Source organism: Bombyx mandarina, chromosome A1 (assembly GCF_030267445.1).
Source record: "Bombyx mandarina strain Sakado chromosome A1, ASM3026744v2".
NCBI lineage: Eukaryota > Metazoa > Arthropoda > Insecta > Lepidoptera > Bombycidae > Bombyx > Bombyx mandarina.
The window spans coordinates 5,186,115-5,209,294 of record NC_143234.1 but is presented as its reverse complement, the minus strand read 5'-3'; the positions used below and the strand labels follow the sequence as shown (position 1 = coordinate 5,209,294).

General features: G+C 36.8%; 2 protein-coding genes across 2 annotated transcripts in view; one reads left to right on the top strand and one right to left on the bottom strand.

The window, feature by feature from the left end:
* The window catches only part of Rpb10 (DNA-directed RNA polymerases I, II, and III subunit Rpb10), a 276,671-nt gene that overhangs the window by 201,115 nt on the left and 52,376 nt on the right, over window positions 1-23,180 (bottom strand). The gene's annotated exons all lie outside the window — the stretch shown is intronic.
* The window catches only part of Dyrk3 (Dual-specificity tyrosine phosphorylation-regulated kinase 3), a 186,359-nt gene that overhangs the window by 154,878 nt on the left and 8,301 nt on the right, over window positions 1-23,180 (top strand). Inside the window, exons 2-3 of the mRNA XM_089739457.1 lie at window positions 15,593-15,749; window positions 17,378-17,563. Of these exons, the coding sequence (XP_089595583.1) occupies window positions 15,593-15,749; window positions 17,378-17,563 (343 nt within the window). The remainder of the gene's footprint in view (window positions 1-15,592; window positions 15,750-17,377; window positions 17,564-23,180) is intronic.

Below are 23,180 nucleotides of genomic sequence, written 5' to 3'. Positions count from 1 at the left end.
TTTTCACGCTCGCAATGAGGCCATACCCCACATCTGTCGGGCGATTACCGACACAACATTATGCTTTAACGTTGCGAATCATTATGCAATGTGATTTAAACTTTACTTACCGATGGAAATATGGTAAAAAATTGAATAACCCCTTTATTGAATTCGCGGCTTTTCATGTTTATGTAGATCCGTGAAGGTTATACGCAATCGTAGATTGTTTTTCTGTTGCGGTTTTGATTTTCTTGACCCGGTTTCTCTGTTAAAATAAACTTTCGTAATAGATTAATTGGACACGCGGGAATTTCTTAATTTACAACCGCGTAATAATTGTCATTCGGAGAAATTGCGTTCTAAAAATCCGATTTCGGCATATGTTGTTCTGTGAAAAGTATTATTCGAAAAAAGCAATGATCAAATGCAAGTCTGCTCTAGACTCGAAAGTGATGAAGCGAGACAAAACAGCAGAAGTGCGGCAAATGAGAGTGTTTACCTCCGGAACAACTTTCTAAACAATTTCATAACTAAACTAGAAAACGGAAACAATTAGTAAAGTTGCGTGTGAATAGATTTGTTATTGCGGTTTTGCATGTCATTTCCTACTTTTGAAGGGCACCTAGTTAGCTGTACGTAGTTCTGTTTGTAAGACTGGTAAAAAACTGTACGATCCATTAAACAGGATTTTAGTTAAATTAATTGCCCGCGTCAATTAATAGGTCTTATACTCATAAAAATTAAATTGTGCCTTACGGTCGAGATTTCTACCGCAAGTGTGAAGCGACCTTAAGTAAAGTCAAATAGAAAACTCTCAATGACATCAACCAAAAAACCACATTATCTAAAGTGAAGAAGAGAATTGTATCATTGGCTCAGAAGAATCATTAACTTAGATAATAATCATTTTAAAAGAAAAATCTAGCACATTTCTTAGACACAAGTATCTATGGCTTAATAGTTTATATGCTTCTGGTAAAACCTACTGCATTTATTGTACCTATGCACATCTAGTTTTCAGTCTGCAAGATGAGCAGCTGGCTTAAACAAAAATGTCGCCAATGTCATTAATAATGTTAACATGTTACCTTCGGTGAACAAGCGTAAATACATTGTCACTTACTACTTACAGGAAAAAAGAAACGATATTTACCAATTAAAGTAAAAAAAAAAATATTATAAAATTAAATATGAAGTAAAATATGTGTTACAAGCCCTAAGAATCCATCTTTTATTGAGTACTTCGCCAAATCGGGCTTATACTGGAAGACATTAAAATAAAAAACTAAAACTTTTACCAGTAATGAATGTGTAACATTGATGGAGGCATTAAAATTAAATGAAAACATATTATAAAGAACCAGTTAGTTTACTAAACGTGAAACCGTTATGCACGTGCTCTTAACCCAGATAAAGTTGCACGCACTGTTGTATTGTTGCGTTCCGTTCGCAGCGGCGTCATTGCGAAGGTCGTTCGATGCCGTAACCACGTTTTCAATTAAAATAAATAATTGAAGATATGCAGATTTCAGGAGATGCGATATTATATTATGAGGCCTATAAAATCAAAGGCAGTTAAACGCCTTAATGTCGTAAAATGGATTAACAATGACGCTATCTTGTTTAGTTAGTTGGACACGCTTTAGTGTTTTCATGTTATAACAAATGCAGCTAAATCTCTAACAAATTCAGTTCAAAAATTTTATTTTTACTCTGTACTGAGTACTAATAAACGAAGTTTTATCATTTAAAATTTAGATTATTAGTAATATTCTCATTCTTTATAAATATGCTTTAAAATAAAGAATATCGTAGCTATCCGAGCAAAGTTATTTCCGCTTCTCAAACCGGGAGTGTTGCTAACACTGGCCCTAGCAAGAGCAGTACTTCGATGGATCGGGAGGATCCGTAGTGACGTGTTTAGGGCCGATTTTTGTGGTTTACCTGAATATTTGACAGACTTGGATTTAGCTGCCTTTGATTTTATAGGCCTCATATGCGACTAGCTGTACCCTTCCGCTTCGCTGGGCATTAAAAATTAACATTATTATTTCTCACCCCCACAAAGATTCTCATCATTAACACCCCCGCAACTGATGTAGGGAGTCCAACACTCATACAAATATTAGCCTATCCATTAAGTACGTGTATTTTCTACATGGATTCCAAGTTTCAAGTCAATCGGATGCATGGTTCAGTAGTTATAGCGGAACATCCGTAAAAACCCCTGTAGATTTATATATTAGTATATATAGATGCACCATTTCGAGGCTAATAGAATAAATTCGTGGTGGACATGAACGCAAATGGTAGTCTTTTTTTTTCCTATCCTCTGACGGATAGGAGAGCTCACGGGCTCAACCTGAGAGAATTTGCTAACGCTGGTTTACTCTAACACTGTTTTTACTGGTGGTAGGACCTCTTGTGAGTCCGCACGGGTAGGTACCACCGCCCTGCCTATTTCTGCCGTGAAGCAGCAATGTGTTTCAGCTTGAAGGGCGGGGCAGCCGTTGTAACTATACTGAGACCTTAGAACTTATATCTCAAGGTGGGTGGCGCATTTACGTTGTAGATGTCTGTGGGCTCCGGTAACCACTTAACACCAGGTGGGCTGTGAGCTCGTCCACCCATCTAAGCAATAAAAAAATCATAAAAAAACACTAGCCCTAACAAGTAATATTGCCCCATCGAAAAGGAGACCAAGAGATCGTGACAATTTACTTCATTAAACCATTGTAAAAATAAAAGTTAAATTGTTTTGTTTTTATTTTTATTTCTCTGTTTATGACTGCGACTTCCCCGATGTAAAGGAATAAACATTTTACGCCACATCCAACCACCAGCATAATGTTACGAGATCACGAATGAATAGCATGAAAACGAGTGTAGAAAGAGCGGTTCGTTCATTTGTCAAGTGTTAATGACCCTGACAGTAGTAGCCCTACCACGAAGTTCATGTTCGATTCCGGTTCCGTGAGAGATATCCGGTGTTCGGATTCTGGGTATACTTGTTTTTTTTTTGTATTGTGTTTCTGGCATCAGTGACACAGAAGCAAAACCCAGCCCTGGGCCGCTTAATGTGAACGTTAATTTGTTTGACCATTATGAAGTTCTGAAAATAAATCTTTGTCCTATACCTCGAACACAAGATGACATTCTTCATGCGAAATTTCAGGACAATAATGCAAATTAGACAACGGGTGGCTTTGCCTTTGCTAGGGCTAGTGTCAGCAAATTGGCTAGGCTAGAAGAACTAGGCTTCGCTAGGCTAGGTTAGCGGCTAGTATAAACCATCGTATAACCTCGAGGTTATACGATATTACTAGCATATGTAGGCAAAAAAAAAGGGTGACGATGACTTTGAATTAATCTTCATCTGATCATATTCACCGCTGCTTTCTTTTTCCTACCTAAGTTGATGGTCTTGAGAGACCATTTCAGCGTAGCCTTAACAGATAGGTGAGCTCACGAGGCTCAAACCTGACGATGTCGCTAACACTAACCCCAGCAAGAGTAGTGCTTCACAGAATCTACCACCGGATCGGAAATGCGACCCACTGAGAAGATCCGGCGAGAAACTCAGTGGGCTGTGTCTGTGGGTTAATTTACTCGTCGAGCCCTTCGACAACGATTTTCGATCACCGTTGCAGAGGTCCATCCAGAGAACACGGAAATTTCGAGGCTAGCTCAAGCCGTTTCCTACAAACTTTCATCATCGATAACCGCTAAAGGTCTTCATAAAATCACTTTTTTTATGATTGTAAGATTTCTGGTGGCCCGGAGGCTTTTCCAGTTTCACCAGGACAGATGGACGAGCAAAGGCTCAGCCAGGAGGGGATAAAATCACTTGTGTCACGATTCGATGAAGACTTCCCCGAAACAAATTATTCATTTAAAAATACATATAAATATTTAAACGTTATGCCAATTTACGTACTCGGAAATGTCAATCAACATAATTAGCGCATGTATTTTAGTAAAAAACGGTCCTGTCCTAATTAATAGAGCTGATGAGTTAATATGAAGATGGGAAAAGTTTTTTCTTTAAAAATATGAAATTAAGATTTGAGCGTGTTGAGTAAGCTTCTTTTGCTTACCTTGAAATATTAAAAGGCAGTTTCGTATCGATTGAATAACCGCTTATTTTCCTTTAGCATAGGATAATCGTTTCTATCCACCGATAGGAAAGGGGGTTACGCCGATGAGTAGGAGTTTTGCAGAAACCAGCGTCCCATAGTACGGTTTCAACGTCAACACACTAGATGACCAATTGCGATTACATACATATCTCACAAAACGAATACATCTTCAAAATTCAAAATCATTTATTTTAACTTAGCTGTCAGTATGACACACTTGTTGAATGTCAAAATACAAATAACAATGTTAACTCTACCACCGGTTCCAAAAAAAGCCACAGTCCTGAGAAGAACCGGCGAAACAAACTCAGCGGGCTTTTTTTTGTTTTTGTTTTTTCTCAAATATTTTCTTTTTTTAAATAAATAAAAATATTTACAATAAAAGAAAAAAACAAATTACAATTAAAAAAATAATACTAATAATGAAAAATGAAAAGGCCAGGAGCGAGCGCCTAGTTTTTGTTATATCTATGTCTTATTATTAACGAATCGGTATTAAGTATTTTAAAACGAGGAATATACCAAAAGTGCACTTAAAAATTGAAACTATCTTCGCAACTTTTTTTTTTTTTCCTACCAATGCTGATAGCCTTGGGAGGCTATTTCAGCTTCACCCTAACGTGTGTAGGTGAGCTCACGGGGCTCAAACCGGAGAGTTGCTAACACTGACCCTAGCAAGAGCAGTGCTTCGCAGAATCTACCACCGGATCGGAAACGCGACCCACTGAGAAGATCCGGCGAGAAACTCAGTGGGCTGTGTCTAGGGGTTAATTCGCTCGTCGAGCCCTTCGTCGCAAGCGACGGGTTCGACGAGGACGGTGACCGGTGCTTGTGGTGCCTAAAAGCACCGTTAATGGATCGGGAGGATCCGTAATGACGTGCTTTGGGCGACGTCGACTGTTTACCATTCGGTCTACAGGATCGGGTATGTAGTTTCCAGCGGCCACGACAAGAGGGTTCTCATGTCGTGCCGCCTTCTCGAAATGGCGCAATGATGCCGACTGTAGATACTTACTGACAGAGTCGAGCTCCAGGTCATCGTGGAGATCCACGTTCCTCAGGAACCATGGTGCTCCGACGGCTATCCTGCAGAATCGGGATTGAACAACCTGAAGGGGCTTCAAGTTGGTGCGGGCTGCGTGAGCGAACACTACGCTTGCATACGTCATAACGGGGCGTATGCAAGTTTTAGTTCGAAACCAAACAGATTCATTGCTCTTGAAATATATTTAACGATCTTTTAAATAAACACGTTTAAGTTTATTGTTAAGCCAACCAGATTGTTCACTGTAAAGTCAGTCGGTCTTTGTGAAGCACCGAATTGTTTTTAGATTTATTTGACGTTTTCTCGGTAAGCGAACAGAGTAATAGAATTTATACGTAAACGTAATCGCTTTCGCGTATTTTCATCCTTATCCAGTAATAAGCCAGCTGGAACCATTTTCGTTCAACGTAAAGCATATTTCCCGTTAGTAATTGTATTCATGTCAATACCTCAAAATGCCTTTTTTTTATCGCTTATATGAGTGGACGAGCTCACAGCCCACCTGGTGTTAAGTGGTTACTGGAGTCCATAGACATCTACAACGTAAATGCGCCACCCACCTTGAGATATTAGTTGTAAGGTCTCAATATAGTTACAACGGCTGCCCCACCCTTCAAACCGAAACGCATTACTGCTTCACGGCAGAAATAGGCGGGGTGGTGGTACCTACCCGTGCGGACTCACAAGAGGTCCTATCACCAGTAACCAGTTTTATTTTACAATACTATAATAGGCGGGTGATCATACCGCGTACCTATACTATATATCAGTTACAATGATGTCGCTTGAGACGTGTAAGCGAAATGTTAATTGAATTATAATAACGGCTACACTCCGAGTATAGCCGTTAGTATAACATGAAGGCTTGATCGCCGCCATTAACCATTCCGAACTCGACCCAACACCAGTACTCATTAATAGCTGGACAGATTGACGTCATCTGGACAATCACAATCGCCGTCTACACCAACGATATATCTAGGTATTTCAGAGTACTCTCTTTTCCCCTGGTAAAATAATCACTTCTACTTTATAGTTACGAAATATCACATCTTCTTCTGAGTCGGTCTCTTCATTGCTGAAGGTCGGGTCTAATTTGAAATGTTGACCTCTCGATGCATCATACTTCCCCACGTCTTCCTGTCGTGCCCGATCTTTATAGCCTCGATTATTAGCAGGCCGTGGAGCGTCTACTAGATCAGACCATCGGGTAGGTGAGCGTTCGCGTGATCTTCTCCCGTCAACCTGACCAACTACCGTCAGATTCTCTTAAGTTATCGGAGCCTCTACGAGAGATGTGACCGAAGTATCACATATAGCCTATTAATTGTAATCCTTATAGCATTGTAAATAATGAAAGAATTTAGAAGTCTACAATATTTTTTTTTTAAATTGGCGGACAAGCTCGCAGTCCACCTGGTGTTTACCGAAGCCTATAGATATCAACAAAGCAAATGCCGCCATTCACCTCGAGAAATCTGCTCTAAGTCTCAGTATTATAAGCAACGGTTGCCATACCCTTCAAACCGAAATGCGTTTTTTGTTCACGGGAGAAATAAACAGGTGCTATGGTGAACACTCATAAGAGACCTTACCGCCTTCAAGACCATTTTTTTTACTTTTCATTATCAGATTTTCTTCGTGTCACAAATTCCGCCACTTATATTCGTATATATAACTTTAAAACTGAACTGACGTCAAAAGCGAATTACACACCTTTATTGTTGTTTCATTCGCGCATAAACTGCTTTCTGTATCAGATCATAATGCATTAACGTCTCCTGGAATATGTTCTAATATAATCTTACTACAATGCGAACGAGGAAAATGTTTAATAACAATCGAATTTTCCTAGTATTTATATAAAACCAAACACTGGCATATGAATATAGATTTCGTTTTATTCAAACTTATGTGTATTTTGAGTAGTTTTACCTCGGATTTTGATTTAATATTGATGTGGGTGATATTTTAAATGTTTTAAGGGATGAATAATAATAGTGTAAAATGCATTCCAAACTTATTGTGCTCCGTTTTTGAGTTGTATTTATTTTAATACCAAATGGGAACCTCACAAAGTAAATTTAATTTAGTCGGTTGCATCCAGATGGTTAGATCTAATCTATTTATATAAAAAATATTTTATACATAAATAATGTTGCATAAATAATACATATTTACTGTCGTGTATTTTCAAGTATATTTTTTATTACACAAAAAATATTTACTTTTGAAAGATTCTGGTTGAATAGCTCAAAGCAGAATTTATTTATTTTACCTATGAATGAAGATAAAGGACTAAAAGCTTTTAACTATTATAATATTTTTAACACTGTGTATTTAGGTAATGTATTAAATTACTGCCATTTATGTCAAACTAGCTAGCTAACCTGGCTAACTTTGTTTCGCCTTAGAGGCAATAAATGAGCAGCAGACTTGGTTTTATGAAGATCTTTTTTTTAATTTCGGTAATTAATGTAAATTAAAAAAGCAAGTATTTTAATGGTTCTTTATTGGTATCTATTTTAGTTGTTATAATAATATTATTATTATATTTTTATTTATTGTTCTCCTGACCTTTCACTCGCAATGTTTCGAATCCTAGTTGCATTACGGCGTCGTCGGGAAATATTTGATCGTGTTGGTCGCGGCATTGCTTTCTTAATGATTATCTCGGCACAACAAGCTAACGGAAACTCGAAACAAACACGTCAACCCGTCAACTTCAAAATTTTACTATAATTAACCATAGACTTTATTACGTTTAGCTGTCAGTTGCGTTTTGTTAATCCATATCAATTGAGTTTTGTTATACCACGTTATATGTCACGTACCACGGGAATTAAAAGTATCCTATATCCTTCTCCTGGTTCTAAGCTACCTTCCCACCAATTTTCAGGCAAATCAGTTCAGCCGTTCTTGAGTTATAAATAATGTAACTAACACGACTTTCTTTTATATATATAGATTTTTGTACACATTCCGAAAACGTTTCTATTATATAATAAAAAAGGAAGCTTTGAAAAACACGCATAGTTGAGTTGGTGAACTTTTTGTACATTTTGGCTATGGAATGAGCTCCCCTCCACGGTGTTTCCCGAGCGCTACGACATGTCCTTCTTCAAACGAGGCTTGTGGAGAGTATTAAGCGGTAGGCAGCGGCTTGGCTCTGCCCCTGGCATTGCTGAAGTCCATGGGCGACGGTAACCACTCACTATCAGGTGGGCCGTATGCTCGTCTGCCTACAAGGGCAATAAAAAAAAACAAAAAATAAATAAATTTTATTTTATTATATGAGCTCCCGGTGATCTGGAGTGAATAGACATCACAAAAGAAATGTCGCTGTCCATTTTGAGACATGTTGAGGCATTTCAATGTTTCATGACATAAATTAGCGGATCGATTGAAAACACGCCACCTCAGGACTCAGAGGAGTTAGTAAAAATTGTAGCCTAAATTATAGCCATTTATCTACAAATACCAACATGGCAGTAGTTTTAATATTGGTAGAACTTCATTAATAGACGAACCGAAACCGGATGTTACCATTAACTCGGGTTATTTAAAGGAAGCGAGGTGTATCTGCAATGACAGGAACTCGAAAAGATTTACGAGAGAATTATTTCCTTGACGTCAGTTGTTGTAAAGTCACACGAACGTAAACGCGAAATGATTAATTTTGAAATATTGTAAGTGGCCGGGATGTATTTACGGTACTTCCCCGAGCGTCATGTGGTTATGGTGTTGCTATACCACTAATTGTAAACATAATTTTCGTATGTGATGCATCCGCTTTTAGCGACCGATTAAATTTTCCAATATCAACTCATATACATTTGGAAATCGAGCGGTAGGCTTATACATACTTGCCTGTGTACCTGCTATTAATTTTGCGCATCTAGTTTTTCATCAGGTGCGTCATTGGCAAATCTTATCCGCGACGGGGCAACGCAAAGCTGCCATCACACGAAATATGCCTTGTCGGATCCTCCGGATTCACTCTCGATGGTTTTAGGTCTCTCAAGCACCGGTCACTGTCCTCGTCGAACTTGTCGATTACGACGAAGAGTTCGATGAGCGAACGAATCCATAGACGCATCCCACTGAGTTTCTCGCCGGATCTTCTCAGTGGGTCGCGATTCCGACCCGGTGGTAGATTCTGCGAAGCACTGATATTGCTAGGGCAAGTATCCGTCCGGGTGTAGCTGGAATAGCCTCTTAGACTAATAGCGAACAGGTAGGGAAATAAAAATAATTGGCATTTGCCTCGTCAACTATGAAAAATATCACAATTTCATAGCAGTTTATTTGTTTAATTAATTCTTCAACAAATTATATTGCCGAAACTTATTATTATACATAACAAATACGTTAACAGGCGTGAGACAATTTGCGTGACGTATGCACGTAACATTGTAAATGACTTGAAAATACAGATACACGTATGCGCCCAGTCCCGGACGTGCAATATTTTTAATGGGATGCACATATGACAACTTCGATCAAGGTTATACGATTTACATGACAATTGTATACATAGAAAACGGATAACCTAATTCACACAGTGTTAAAATCTTTACCTAAACGATATGTAATTATAACCGAAATTCACAATATAGTTACATGTAGTAAAATATAAGTTCCGAAGAAAACAAAAAAATATAACGAAATATTTTAATCTTATGATTAACACTCTCAAGTTCCTACAACTCCGTCATCATTCCAGTAGGTGACATGATATAACTGTCTAGTTGTGTGTGGGCTTAGGAATTTGTGCATCAAATTCTAAACTTAATCGGTGACTTCAAAAAAGTAGTAGGATGATATTTGTATTGCTTGTGTCACAGTTTATACAAAACATATAAATAAACGGACTATACATTACATTACATACATTTTTGTAAAATTTTCGATGTCAAAAAAGCGATAGAGTGAAAGCCCGCACGGAGAATAAAAATTGGATTAATTTATATAAACTTACATCAGAATAGGTGGTCTTATTGCTTGATAACTAATGTAAGAACAAAAGTTGAAAAAAAATCCAAGAATCTTTGAATATCATGATTTCAACTAGATGAATTTGATTGAATCTCTTCCTTTGAAAAGTAATAAAAAATAGTACAAATGATTTTAAGTATCATATATTTGAATAATAACGTAAAATAGCAAAAAGCTTAATAAATAAAAAGTCATATTTAAAAGCACCCAACAAATGTGTGAATTTCGAATAAATTCTTAGAAAGTCATATTTAAAAGAGTTCGTAACTAATAGGTAATTAGTTTTAAGGAAAGCTGCCAAACGTTCATACATAAAGTATTAATCCATTTGACTTAATCCATGGGCGATGGTAACCACTCACCATCAGGTGGGCCGTATGCCCGTCTGCCTACAAAGGCAATAAAAAAAAAAAAAAAAAAAGGTAAATGGGGGATCTGATTCGTAAACATTGGGTGTAGTTTTGAGTTCAGAGACCAAATTGTAAAATCTAGATTTCTTCAAGCTCTATTCACTGTTGTATTGTACTGCATGTACGTGACATGTTTTCGTATTTTCAACGTATAGTTAAAGACATTCCTTCTTCATTCACAATATAGTGAATGTTTACTTTTGTATAAAATAAACTTAAAACAAACAAAAGAAATCGCTCCGACGGGGGACACATCAAAGGAAAAAAAAAATGTTATTTTTATTTAATTCCGAGCATTTTCATATTTATCTACCTTTTAAACCTTCTCTGGACTTCCACAAATAATTCAAGACCAAAATTAGCCAAATCGGTTCAGCCGTTCTCGAGTTTTAGCGAGATTAACGAACAGCAATTCATTTTTATATATAGAGATGTAATGCATACTTAAAATATCTTTACCTAAGTTGTCGTGGCTTAGTTGATAAGAAACTGGTGTGCTCATATCGGAACATGCGACTATGTCCCTATTCAAATTCCGTACGTACATAATACCTATTTAATACATTTTAGGAATGACTTCGATGATATAGGCGTATAGTGACATCATCATTCTCCTGCCCTTCCATACTTCTCTGTCATATACCATTTCTTCGCTCACTCCCCTCTTACACATATCGTCTTTCACGCTATCCATCCATTTCTATTTAGGTCTACCTCTTCCTTTACATCCTTCCACATTCATAGTTAACACACTCTTAACAACCTGCAACCTGATGGTATTGAAGCAAGAACTATTCACTCAAAACGGCACCTTAAATTTTCTGACGTCAATGGAAGAACGATTGTGACATTTCTTTAGAAAATTGTGCGTCCAACTGTAATAAATAGGTGAAAATTTTCGTTTACCGGTGTTTCTGCGAAGCGCCGCGGCATTGGCATCGCTCCAGATCCATCATGCAGCACCTGTGTGGCCCTGACATGTTGGATCGCGATAAAGGGCTCGTTCAAGGAGAACAAAAAATATCCTAGTAAGAATTTAGAAATCAAAAATCACATTGGCATTTCAGATTTTTTTTGACAGTCCAATATTAAAATTAGTCATTATTTATCACTACATAGTATAAAACAAAGTCGCTTTCTCTGTCCCTATGTATGCTTAAATCTTTAAAACTACGCAACGGATTTTGATGCGGTTTTTTTTAATAGATAGAGTGATTGAAGAGGAAGGTTTATATTTATAATAACATCCATTCAATTGTGGAGAAATCAATAATAAATTACAGTTTCCGAAGCGAAGCGAGGGCGGGTCGCTAGTACAAATATAAAACTAACCGAATTTGGTATTTATGGTATTTTGGTATTTAAGTTTAAAAAAATTTGTTACTTATTGGATTTTTTTTTTCGATTATAAGATTGAGATAAAATATTTAAATCAAATTGTACGTCAGTTATCCTTCATACTGTTAATGATTTAAGAAAAATGTTATGACGATAGAACTTATGCTCGAATAGAACCATTACATATGAAGCTTCCTCACTTATGTTACAACAATAGGCTATTCAAGGATGATCAGAATCGCTCGTGCGTCACGGATTATACGTTCTTCATTAGTTTGTACTAAATGACTAGACGACTGACAAAGCAAACTGTTAGTCCAATTGCATACAATAATAACTTTGAGCACTCTTGACCGAACTTATTTTTTTTTTATTGCTTACATGGGTGGACGAGCTCACAGCCCACCTGATGTTAAGTGGTTACTGGAACCCATAGACATCTACAACGTAAATGCGCCACCCACCTTGAGATACAAGTTCTAAGGTCTCAGTATAGTTACAACGGCTGCCCCACCCTTCAAACCGAAACGCGTTACTGCTTCACGGTAGAAATAAGCAAGGCGGTGATACCTACCCGTTCGGACTCAAAAGAGGTCCTACCACCAGTAATTACGCAAATTATAATTTTGCGGGTTTGATTTTTATTACACGATGTTATTCCTTCACCGTGAAAGTTAATCGTGAACATTTGTTAAGTACGTATTTCATTAGAAAAATTGGTACCCGCCTGCGGGATTCGAGCACCGGTGCATCGCTAGATACGAATGCACCGGGCATCTTATCCTTGAGGCCACGACGACTTCTGTTAAATGGCTTTATGGAAAAGACTAGATAAATATTACGATTACGTCACAGCCGACGCCATAGTCGTTTATTAAATTGCATCCGAGACTCCAGGCTCATCGAAAAATCTACGCACGCAACGGGGAAGTTCAGGTTATGTATGCGTGTTTATGGACTACAGTACCGGCTTAATGCAAGGGAAGACGTGAGGTCGACTCTGGCCGGGCGGGACGGCTGTGTCAATAAATAATATCATCGTCTATTTATACTTTCCCAGTTTCCTGACTGTGACTACAATGCAAGTGTGATATTATGGTATTATAATACCTATTGTTTACATTAATATTCCGTTATGCTATTGGAGTCGTGCAATTGACGCACACTCCTTTGTTTTGTGTTTGTGGGTGCGTCTTAATACTGTTTTCCCATTCTCTGGAACATTTCTTAGAAAGCAATAATTGCTTAAGCGAGTGGGTGGATTGGAAGCTTTTTCGATTGTGTCCATACATTGTTATCTTATATTTAATAAGTCCATATCTGCATTTTGAAACATGATTGGACTAATGCGTATAATGATGTAAGCGTGTCGGCAGGATGTGATCATGTAAGTTTTTTTTCTAAGTACATATATACACATATATACATACATTACTTATACATACATATGTATGTATAATGTATGTACTTATACGTATGTATGTATGTATTTGTAATATATACGCATCTATAGCGTAATCACGAATACTGAATACGAACTGATAAGATGATAAAAATGCGTTTGTCTTTAACGTTTTGCTACTAGGGACAATTTCCAATTATTATTATCCAATTATTTCTTCAGTTTCATTGCTTAGATTGGAGCCTAAAAACATATACATAGTTACGTTGTAAATAGCAGAGTAACATTTTCATTTAGTATTTCAAAATAATTTTTGAAATAAATTCTAATTAATAGCAATTTAAAAATAATAATAATGTGAAATTTCATTTTCATTTCAATTTCGTTTTAGCGTACTGAATGTTAACGCCTATTATTAAATGATAGCCTATATTCATAAATAAAATACTAAGACTATGAACTTGTCCTATACAAGAAAACAATGTGGTTTATGTATTGTGAAGGCAATTAATTGGTTTTTGTTATTTTTATTTGATTGGTAAGGCTATCCTATCATATGGTGGTGTATATGATCTTGCTCGTAACCGTACTCGTCGAACTCGGCAAAGAGTTCGACGCGCAACCTAACCTAAACATCAGCCCGCTGAGTTTCTCGCCGGATCTTCTCAGCGGGTCGCGATTCCGATCCGGTAGTAGATTCATTCGCGAAGCAGCTACTCTTGAGTTGTTAGGTCTCCTTTGGAGGCGCTCGGGTAGCTGTTAGCAAATACTACCCCTCCTGGCTAAGCCCTTGCTCGCCCACCTGCTTTGATAAAACGCAAGGCCCCCGGGCCAACAGTAATCTCTCAAACATAAAAAAAATGATCTTGCAGATGTCGAGACTGACTTTGACCAGTCTGAAAACAACGCAAAGAGAAGGCCGACCACAAACAACAAAATATGGTTAATTATGGTTAATTAAACTATAATGTTTAACAAATAAAAAACAATAGGTTACCAGATTCGTTAATTAATGTCTTGAAATCGTTACAAATGTGTTGAATTAATCGGCATCCAAAATCGAATAAAAATTAGAAATCTTCCACGCGCTCTGTGTTGTAACGTATCTCTTTCGCCCCATTTATAAATGTTTAACCGATGAGCTCAGTGACTGCGGAAAGCTCAAAAAAAAGCGTAAAGCCGGGAAAAAAACCACCGAAAGTATTCAGAACGTTGACAATTCTTAAGCTTTAATCAAATAAAAGCAACGTTAAATCGTAAACCTTGTTTCATATAACGTAACAGATGGTTAATTGACCGGCATAACATTTCTGTAAGTAGGTATAATATCATTCGACGTTTTTGAACTATTTTTACACGTGCCTTTTCCTTGCCTTTTCTACCAAAATGAGCCTCATGCTGGTGTCATCTCGAGGGCAGTAAAAAAAAAGTGAATCTGGAGGTTAGTTGCTATAGTAATTTCGCTAGATTACTTGTCTACATATTAGGACAGCATACTGTTCTACCGACCGAAGTAGATTATTTCTTATATCGGCCGGTAATGTTAAAAATGCGTAGTGTAGATGCTCACCTCCAGATATTATGTTGAAGTCTTAGAATCTTAGAATTCGCGTCTTTACGCGGCTGGTGTACACAATACACTCGATGTCAATCCAAACCTACCTAAAAAATTGCACGCACTCGAGATTAGTGGAAGTGTTTAAAATTCCTCTTCACGAGAAAACTAACTTACGTTACGGTGTTATATGGTTATTAAGTCCTGAACGAAAATAAACTGAGAGATGGATATTTACGAGCTATTTAGGTAGCGGCTTGCACATCCCCTGGAATTCTGGGTTCTATGAATTGCTGTCCTTCAAGCGAGGCTCAAGTGTTTACGGGCGGCGGTGTCTACTTTCCATCAGATAGGCTGTAATATTGTCTGAATAAAAGAAAACAGAGCACATTTATTAAAATAAGTCGAGTGTCACTTCTCCACACAATGTAGATGAAAATCAAACGAAGGATCTAATAAAAACGCATAGATTACAAACATGCTATGCATAATTTATGTAGAAGTTTATGTGCAGAAATAGATAAGATCAATGTTAACATGTACATAGTGTTTTTTTTTATTGCTTTGTTGGGTGAACGAGTTCACGGCCCACCTGGTGTTAAGTGGTTTCTGGAGTTCATAGACATCCACAGCGTAAATGCCGCCACCCACCTTGAAACATAACTTCTAACGTCTCACTTTTAACTCACTTTCAATTTAATGAACACTTTTATTTCCTTCCAGGTGATAGACTTCGGCAGCTCTTGCTATGAGCACCAACGCGTCTACACGTACATACAGTCGCGGTTCTATCGCGCGCCTGAGGTGATGATGGGCGCCCGATACGGTATGCCCATCGACATGTGGTCCCTTGGGTGCATACTCGCGGAGTTACTCATTGGTAATTATAATTTTTTTTTTTCAACCAAATCGAGATCCAACTGATGGTCCGAATTCAAATCAAAATTGGCGGCAATGGATAGCGGTTTGTTACCATTGGAAGGGCGTATTTACAAAGCGACTTTTCAGTTGGGGCTTCACAGACGTTATACAACTGAGACTTCGAACTCTTGTCTAAAGGTCGATGGCGGCAATCATGTGTGATGCTTAAGAGCTCCGTACTAATTTCAGGCGATCTGAGTTCTAACAGTCTCAGTTTAAAAAAAAACTCATATAAATGTATACTATGCTTTCTTTTTTTATCTTCATTTTGAGTAGGTACTACAGTTTGGTCGTGGTGTGAACCTGCTCGCGACATTGCTAAAGATCTACATTATTTTTCCAAAACGATTGATTATTTTAATGCAGTTGATAGTGAAGTCAGTCATGCCTCGAAGTAATTCGGGTTTTAGTACATGACGGCTTCGACTATTACGTAACACCAGACGCACACAGTGTAATTCGTCTGCTCATACAATACGAGTACCTATGCGGAATAATTAATTTTTAGTGAACTCTAATGAGTTCTTAACTTTATTTTATTTTTTATTTTTCATTGCTTAGATGGGTGGACGAGCTCACAGCCCACCTGGGGTTGAGTGGTTACTGGAGCCCATAGACATCTGCGACGTAAATGCGCCACCCACCTTGAGATATAAGTTCTGAGGTCTCAAGTATAATTACAACGGCTGCCCCGTCCTTCAAACCGAAACGCATTACTACTTCATGATAAAAATAGGCAGGGTGGTGGTACCCACCCGCGCGGACTTTGTTCTTTAAACAAACATTATGTGTCAGTTTGAGGCATGCTCCGTTGAAACTTTTTTGTGACAAGGGTATGACGGTAACACGAAAAATTCAAATTTTCACACATTTACAAATTAATTGACCAGTTAACTAGTTTATAATTCTAGCAAGTCTCAGTCGACCTGCAGTTCAGGGCGCAACTTTGTAGACGTATTAAAAAAAAAACGACTCCAACCGGTCGCGTTTACGAGTTCGCGATAGACAGATTAAAACGTTCACTCGTTTCATGAATCATTAACTATTCAGCGGTTACAAATTTTGATCCTTAAAAATGAGCCAGGTAAGGGCTTCTGATGCAGGTACATTTGAATTTAATCTTTGCATCAATTTTCAATCAGTAATGTCTCTTAGTATAACTGCAATGGAAAGGTTTTAAATTAATTTGCCTAGAACTAGCACGGACAAGTGCTCTAAACGCAACTGTCTCCCACAGTATATACATTGGTGATTAGTTACTGTGAGCACTCATGAACATTTCATATTACGTACAATTAAGAAACAAAATGTCTAAATGAAAGCAGACGCTGCTAACATTATTTAATTCATTATTGTAAACAACATGATATATTATATAGAGTTAATACGATATAGACATATTTTTTGTCCACTTTTACTTGTTCAATCAATTCGAACTTCGTATTTCGTTACGAATACAGATTCGTATTTTAAAATGCCTGTTGAGGTTAATATTATATCTAGTTGAATAAGAATCATCCTAAAAAGAACTTAACAGAATCATTTGACATTACAGAAAATACAAAATCTTTTGAATGGGCATTACAGGGTTTCCCTTACTACCCGGCGAAGACGAAGCGGACCAAATGGCATGCATCATAGAGCTGCTAGGCATGCCTCCCCCCAAGTTAATAGAACAGGGGAAACGGTCAAAGAACTTCATCAGCAGCAAGGGCCTGCCGCGATACTGCACGGCAACCACCCTCGCCGACGGAACCACCGTGCTCAGTGGAGGTAAAATCAATTCGATTAATCTTTAATTTGATTACTCTTGTACAATTAACAAACTTCTAGATTCTTGTACTTTGTACCCTATGTTCCATGGGGAGTGCTCTGAGAAATTGTTTGAGATGATACCATCATCTCGTTTTTACCATCGCACTGGCTGCCATCGGAGTAGAGTTCATCCATACTACCTGGAGCCACTGCGGTCATCCACAGTGCGTTTCCAGAGGTTTTTTTTGCCACGTACCATCCGGCTATGGAATGAACTCCCCTCCACGGTGTTTCTCGAGCGCTATGACATGTCCTTCTTCAAACGAGGCTTGTGGAGAGTATTAAGCGGTAGGCAGCGGCTTGGCTCCGCCTCTAGCATTGCAGAAGTCCATGGGCGACGATAACCACTCACCATCAGGTGGGCCGTATGCTCGTATACCTACAAGGGCAATAAATTTTTTTATTCTGAATACAACCGTGTATATTTTTTATTTGCTACTCTGGTAAGTTAATACGCTTTTATTAGCTTCATACGTTTGTTAGTATGTAACGGAATCTTTGTACATGATTTTGAACCCCTTCAAAAAGTCGGATTAACTCGAAATTTAGCATACTTATTAAGGACCGATGACAATTCAATATTTTAAACTGCTTGATCCGTTATCCCAACGCTTTTTTTACAATAAAATCATTTTTTTACACTATTTTTAATTTAAATGTATTAAAATTTATTTTATATTTTTTTGTTGGATTTTCTATAAAAGCGTATTGTTTAGTTTTTTTAAACTATTATTTATTTTTTTATTTTTTAGTTGATTTTCAATTTTTACAATTTTTTTTTTTTTTTTTCAAAAATTTCATCTGCATTATTCGTTAACTTATCCGAGAAATAGATTATCGGCGCGCCTGGTAGTTTCCCTTCTTGGTCTTGACGCTGAAACGCTTGAAATTTATTTTCTACTAGCTGACCACGCAGACGTCGTAGTGCCTCAATTGATAAATAAAAGACCTTAGCTTTTGTATAAAATAAACTTAAAACAAACAAAACCTTTTAAATCTTCTCTGGACTTCCACAAATAATTCAAGACCAAAATTAGCCAAATCGGTCCAGCCGTTCTCGAGTTTTAGCGAGACTAACGAACAACAATTCATTTTTATATTTATTTTCTATTTTTTAGTTGTATTTTATATAAAAGCGCTTTTTTTTATTTTTTTTAAACATTTAGTTATTTGATAATGAGAGACACATCAGTGAATACATTTACGACACAACTTTATAGGAAGTAAATGAGAAATTAAAATAGCGCGTACTGGCATTTTAGTTAAATATTATTAAATTTGGTATCTGAAGCCGGTTTTAGAAATAATACGACTAAAGCCTCTGAGATTTGCTTTCGGTCAGTTCAAGACGTAGTCCAGAGTCTCTGGTTTGCAGATTAGTTCCATAGCTTAAATATCTAAGTCGAAATACACTCGGCGGCTTATTCGAGTGGATAACGTGGCTAAATGGCCAGCCACTTGTAAACACAAGGGATCTTTTGTACGTTCGTCTAAACGTAACTATGACATTAGATTTCTGTTTTATTTCCCGTATGTAATAGCTTGAGTAAGGTTGAAATGCCAGGGTTATGTAGTAAAGTTTTTGAAATTTAACATATCATCCTACATTACACGAGCGTTTATTTATATCGTTAGAACAACACGCGTTGAGAAGACTCAAATGGTGTAAATGAAAGAATTTGACCTTAGTCTGAACAAGGTTTATGATCCGACTTTCCCAATTTAAATTCATTCAGTTATTTTAACGTTTGTCGAAAGTATTTCTGTTCTGTTTGTGGAATATTTTTTCAGATCTAATCTATTATTAGTACGTGGTGTTTGTAAATGTTATGAACTAACACGGGTCTTTTTCCTTCTCTGCCTACCTCTGCAGCAAATCGAGGTTACCTCTCAAGTTTATTTATACAATTTCGTAATGTTGTTGTGTAAGATTCAATATTAATATCTAAAATTGACAATATTGTAATTGTTTTTATTGTCAAAACTAGTAATATAACAAGCATAATCTCACACATAGAACTTTGGCAGCGTCAGAAACACAATTAAAACGTTACCTTGGTAAAAGAAGTACATAGTATATCGATGCCTCAGTTCCAAAGAGTAACATAATCATCTTGTCGTAGCCTATAAGATGTCTGGTGCCGTATCAGGCGATGCGACTATGCTGGTTTCGAAATCCCACAGGCTGATACCTTTTTTTTTTTTGGGAAATACTGTCCTGTCTATTTCTGCAATATATAAAGTACAATTGAGAATTCGTCCTCAAGTCTCAAGATGGGTCTTGGCATTTACGTTGTGATGTCTATTGGCTTCGGTAACCCTTTGGGATGAAGTGAGGTGAGGTGGGCGTGAGCTCGTCCACGAAAGTATGAAATAATAATTCTGTTGGAAGATCCCGTAGGCTATCAAGTTTTCTACTATCAGTCAGGCACACTTAATCAAAAGTCGTAATTTCATATTTATGTTCATTTTTAAATTTCTGCATTCGATTTTTAAATTTAATCACTGAATCGGCTTGTTAAAGTCGAGATTTAAATATATAAACTTTGCAGTCAATAGCGCATCCGGCTTTAGTTTTTATGCGGCCGTGTTTAAAGCTCACATTTGTTTATGACTGAAGCAGAAGCGAGGCGCTTTTTCGTCAAGTGACGATTTCTATGTAATCCCTATTAATCCCTATCGCAAGTTGCCTTTAGGATTTTCTTTGTAAAAAAGTTTTTCCGAATTTCCGAATTTAAATTACTCAGACTGATTTTTAATTCATTTAATAAGGAATGTTACATACAATTTCTTTATAAATTTCAGACTTGTTGTTCTTTGGAACTGATGTGTTGATATGATGCCAGTTCATTTGATGCGAAGGCCGAACATCAGTAATATTATCCTCGCATCTAACCATGGTTTTAATTGTTCCATGGCGGACATACAAAACTAAATATAATATTCGTAGCAATGTTTATTTACGTTCACGGCTGCTGTCGTATTAATAGTTCACATGAAACATTTTAACTTTAATGTGTGTAATATGCGTGAATAGGTTCGATTTTCATGTTTATTTTGTTCATATGGTTCAGAAGATTGTTTATGACTATTAGTTTCTTTACGTTTTTATCTATTTTTGATTCTTAACTGATTAACGGCCGTCTGGTGTAGTGGTAAGTGACATGGTCACTACACAAGGGGGTCGCGGGTTCGAATCCCGCCAAAGGAAGATATTTGTATGGTAAATATAAATGTATTTTCCAGGGTTATGGATGTATATTAAATATATGTATGTGTATAATAAAAATCTTACATTTATATCCGTTATCTGGTACCTGTAACACAAGTATATTTACGAACTTATCACGGGACGAGTTAACGTGGCGTGATTGTTAGTAAATATTTATTTATTTTATTCTAATTCGAATTCATATTGCTTATAATACTTCCAGTATTTCACCGATCTAATTTTATTTTGTACAAGAGTTTTTTTATTCTTTTATCAATCGCTTTACTATTTTTTTATGCATAGATGAATGTTGGCCTGGAAGTACTCATCTTGCAACGACTGACTATATACGAATACAGATCATCTAGAGATTCTATTGATAGATCTAATATCAATGTTCATCGTTTTTCGTAGATAAGCGAGACTCTTAAAGAACACTGATTGCTTAAATACTAAGTGCTCATAACACTAAGGGGTTTCACTCTGAAAATCTCTTAAACATTAAATTGTTCTACAGCAATTAAGATGGACATGAATCGACAAAATGTAAAAAAAAACATAATCTATTGAATTACTGGTGGTAGGACCTATTTGTGAGTCCGCTCGGGTAGGTACCACCACCTTGTCTATTTCTGCCGTGAAGCAGTAATGCGTTTTGATTTGAAGAGTGGGGCAGCCGTTGTAACTATACTGAGTGAGACCTTAGAACTTATATCTCAAGGTGGGTACCGCATTTACGTTGTAGATGTCTATGGGCTCCGGTAACCACTTAACAACAAACAACAGGTGGTCGGTCACCTCGTCTTCCCATCAAAGCAAAAAAAAAATTAATATTTTTTTTATTTCATATCCTAGATTTTTAAATAATACAGTTTATAGAAGTATACTACGCGCCATGATTTTTCCGGCACGGATTTTTAGGAGGTTTTCATCCTAAAGTTCACAGCGACCCTGACTCACACATACCAGTCTAATAACGATGTTTTTAAACATAAAATGAGACGTCACTTTCTTATGTGTTAATGATTCACAGATTAATCAGAGTTTTTGATAAATAAAGACGCGCTCGCACGAATTAAATAAACGTGTAAGGTTTAAATTAAATATTCGTTACAATTACAACGCTATTTCTCTTGTAACCTTCTTTAAAGTAGTAGTAAATACGTAATAATACAATGTAGCTTTCATTTGTTACCTTTGACATGTTAACATAACTCAAAATAATCATAGTAAAGAAAATAATATACAAAAAAAGCAAATTATTAAAATATAAATATTAGCGGTTTCAAAACATTAAAAAAAACATATGAGTTGTTTAGTGTGAACGGCACATTAATAATAACTAGAGGTCCCGCAGTAGTCGAAATTCGACTATAATTAATTGGAATTGTTAGTTTGTACACTATTATGATTGTATTTTATACTTCTATAATCACAACTTTCGCCAAGACTACACTATAAAAAATATTAACAAAGGCAAACAATATTTAATCTATTCTCAATTTGACAACAGACGCCAAGAACAAAAGTTTGACAATAAATAGTATGCATGCGTGTGTGCGTCAAATACATTTTATGTAGTGTGTGTAATGTTTTCTTTATTGATTTAATGTATCTTTTATGCATTATTTTAAAAAAATATTAGCACTTCTTCTCTATATTCTCTATAAGTGTGGAAAATTTCATACTCCTCCGACCGCGCAATTTTCGTAAAAAGGGATACAAAGTTTTTGCTTCACGTATTAATATATAGACACCACAGACCAACACACAGTCTTCGATGCTGTCTGTTCTTTTTGGTCGACTGCCAAAATGTATGCGTAATGACTTGGATAATCCTACGATGTTAGTCTCGTTACGGTGTTGAGTTTCCCGTGGTTTTATTTAATGGCATTACAAATGTTGACGCGGTCAGGTGTGTTATTACATAGCTCATGACTTGTCGTATGAGTATGTTCGGATCAGATTTGTCACGTTCTCAACGATATATTGATTCGTATTTCGAATTGGTCGTAGTAAAAGTCCGATAATGTTGTGTTCTCGTGTGCATTACAAACGCTTCACTGACGTGTCAATATCACTACATAGTATAAAACAAAGTCGCTTTCTCTGTCCCTATGTATGCTTAAATCTTTAAAACTACGCAACGGATTTTGATGCGGTTTTTCTTAATAGATAGAGTGATTGAAGAGGAAGGTTTATATGTATAATAACATCCATTAAATAGTGGAGAAATCAATAATAAGTTACAGTTTCCGAAGCGAAGCGAGGGCGGGTCGCTATTAAGTTTTATATCTTAGAGGTATTACGAAAATTTTGAACGATCGTGGCTTATGCAGGGGTGCTAAACTTTGTTCACGATTA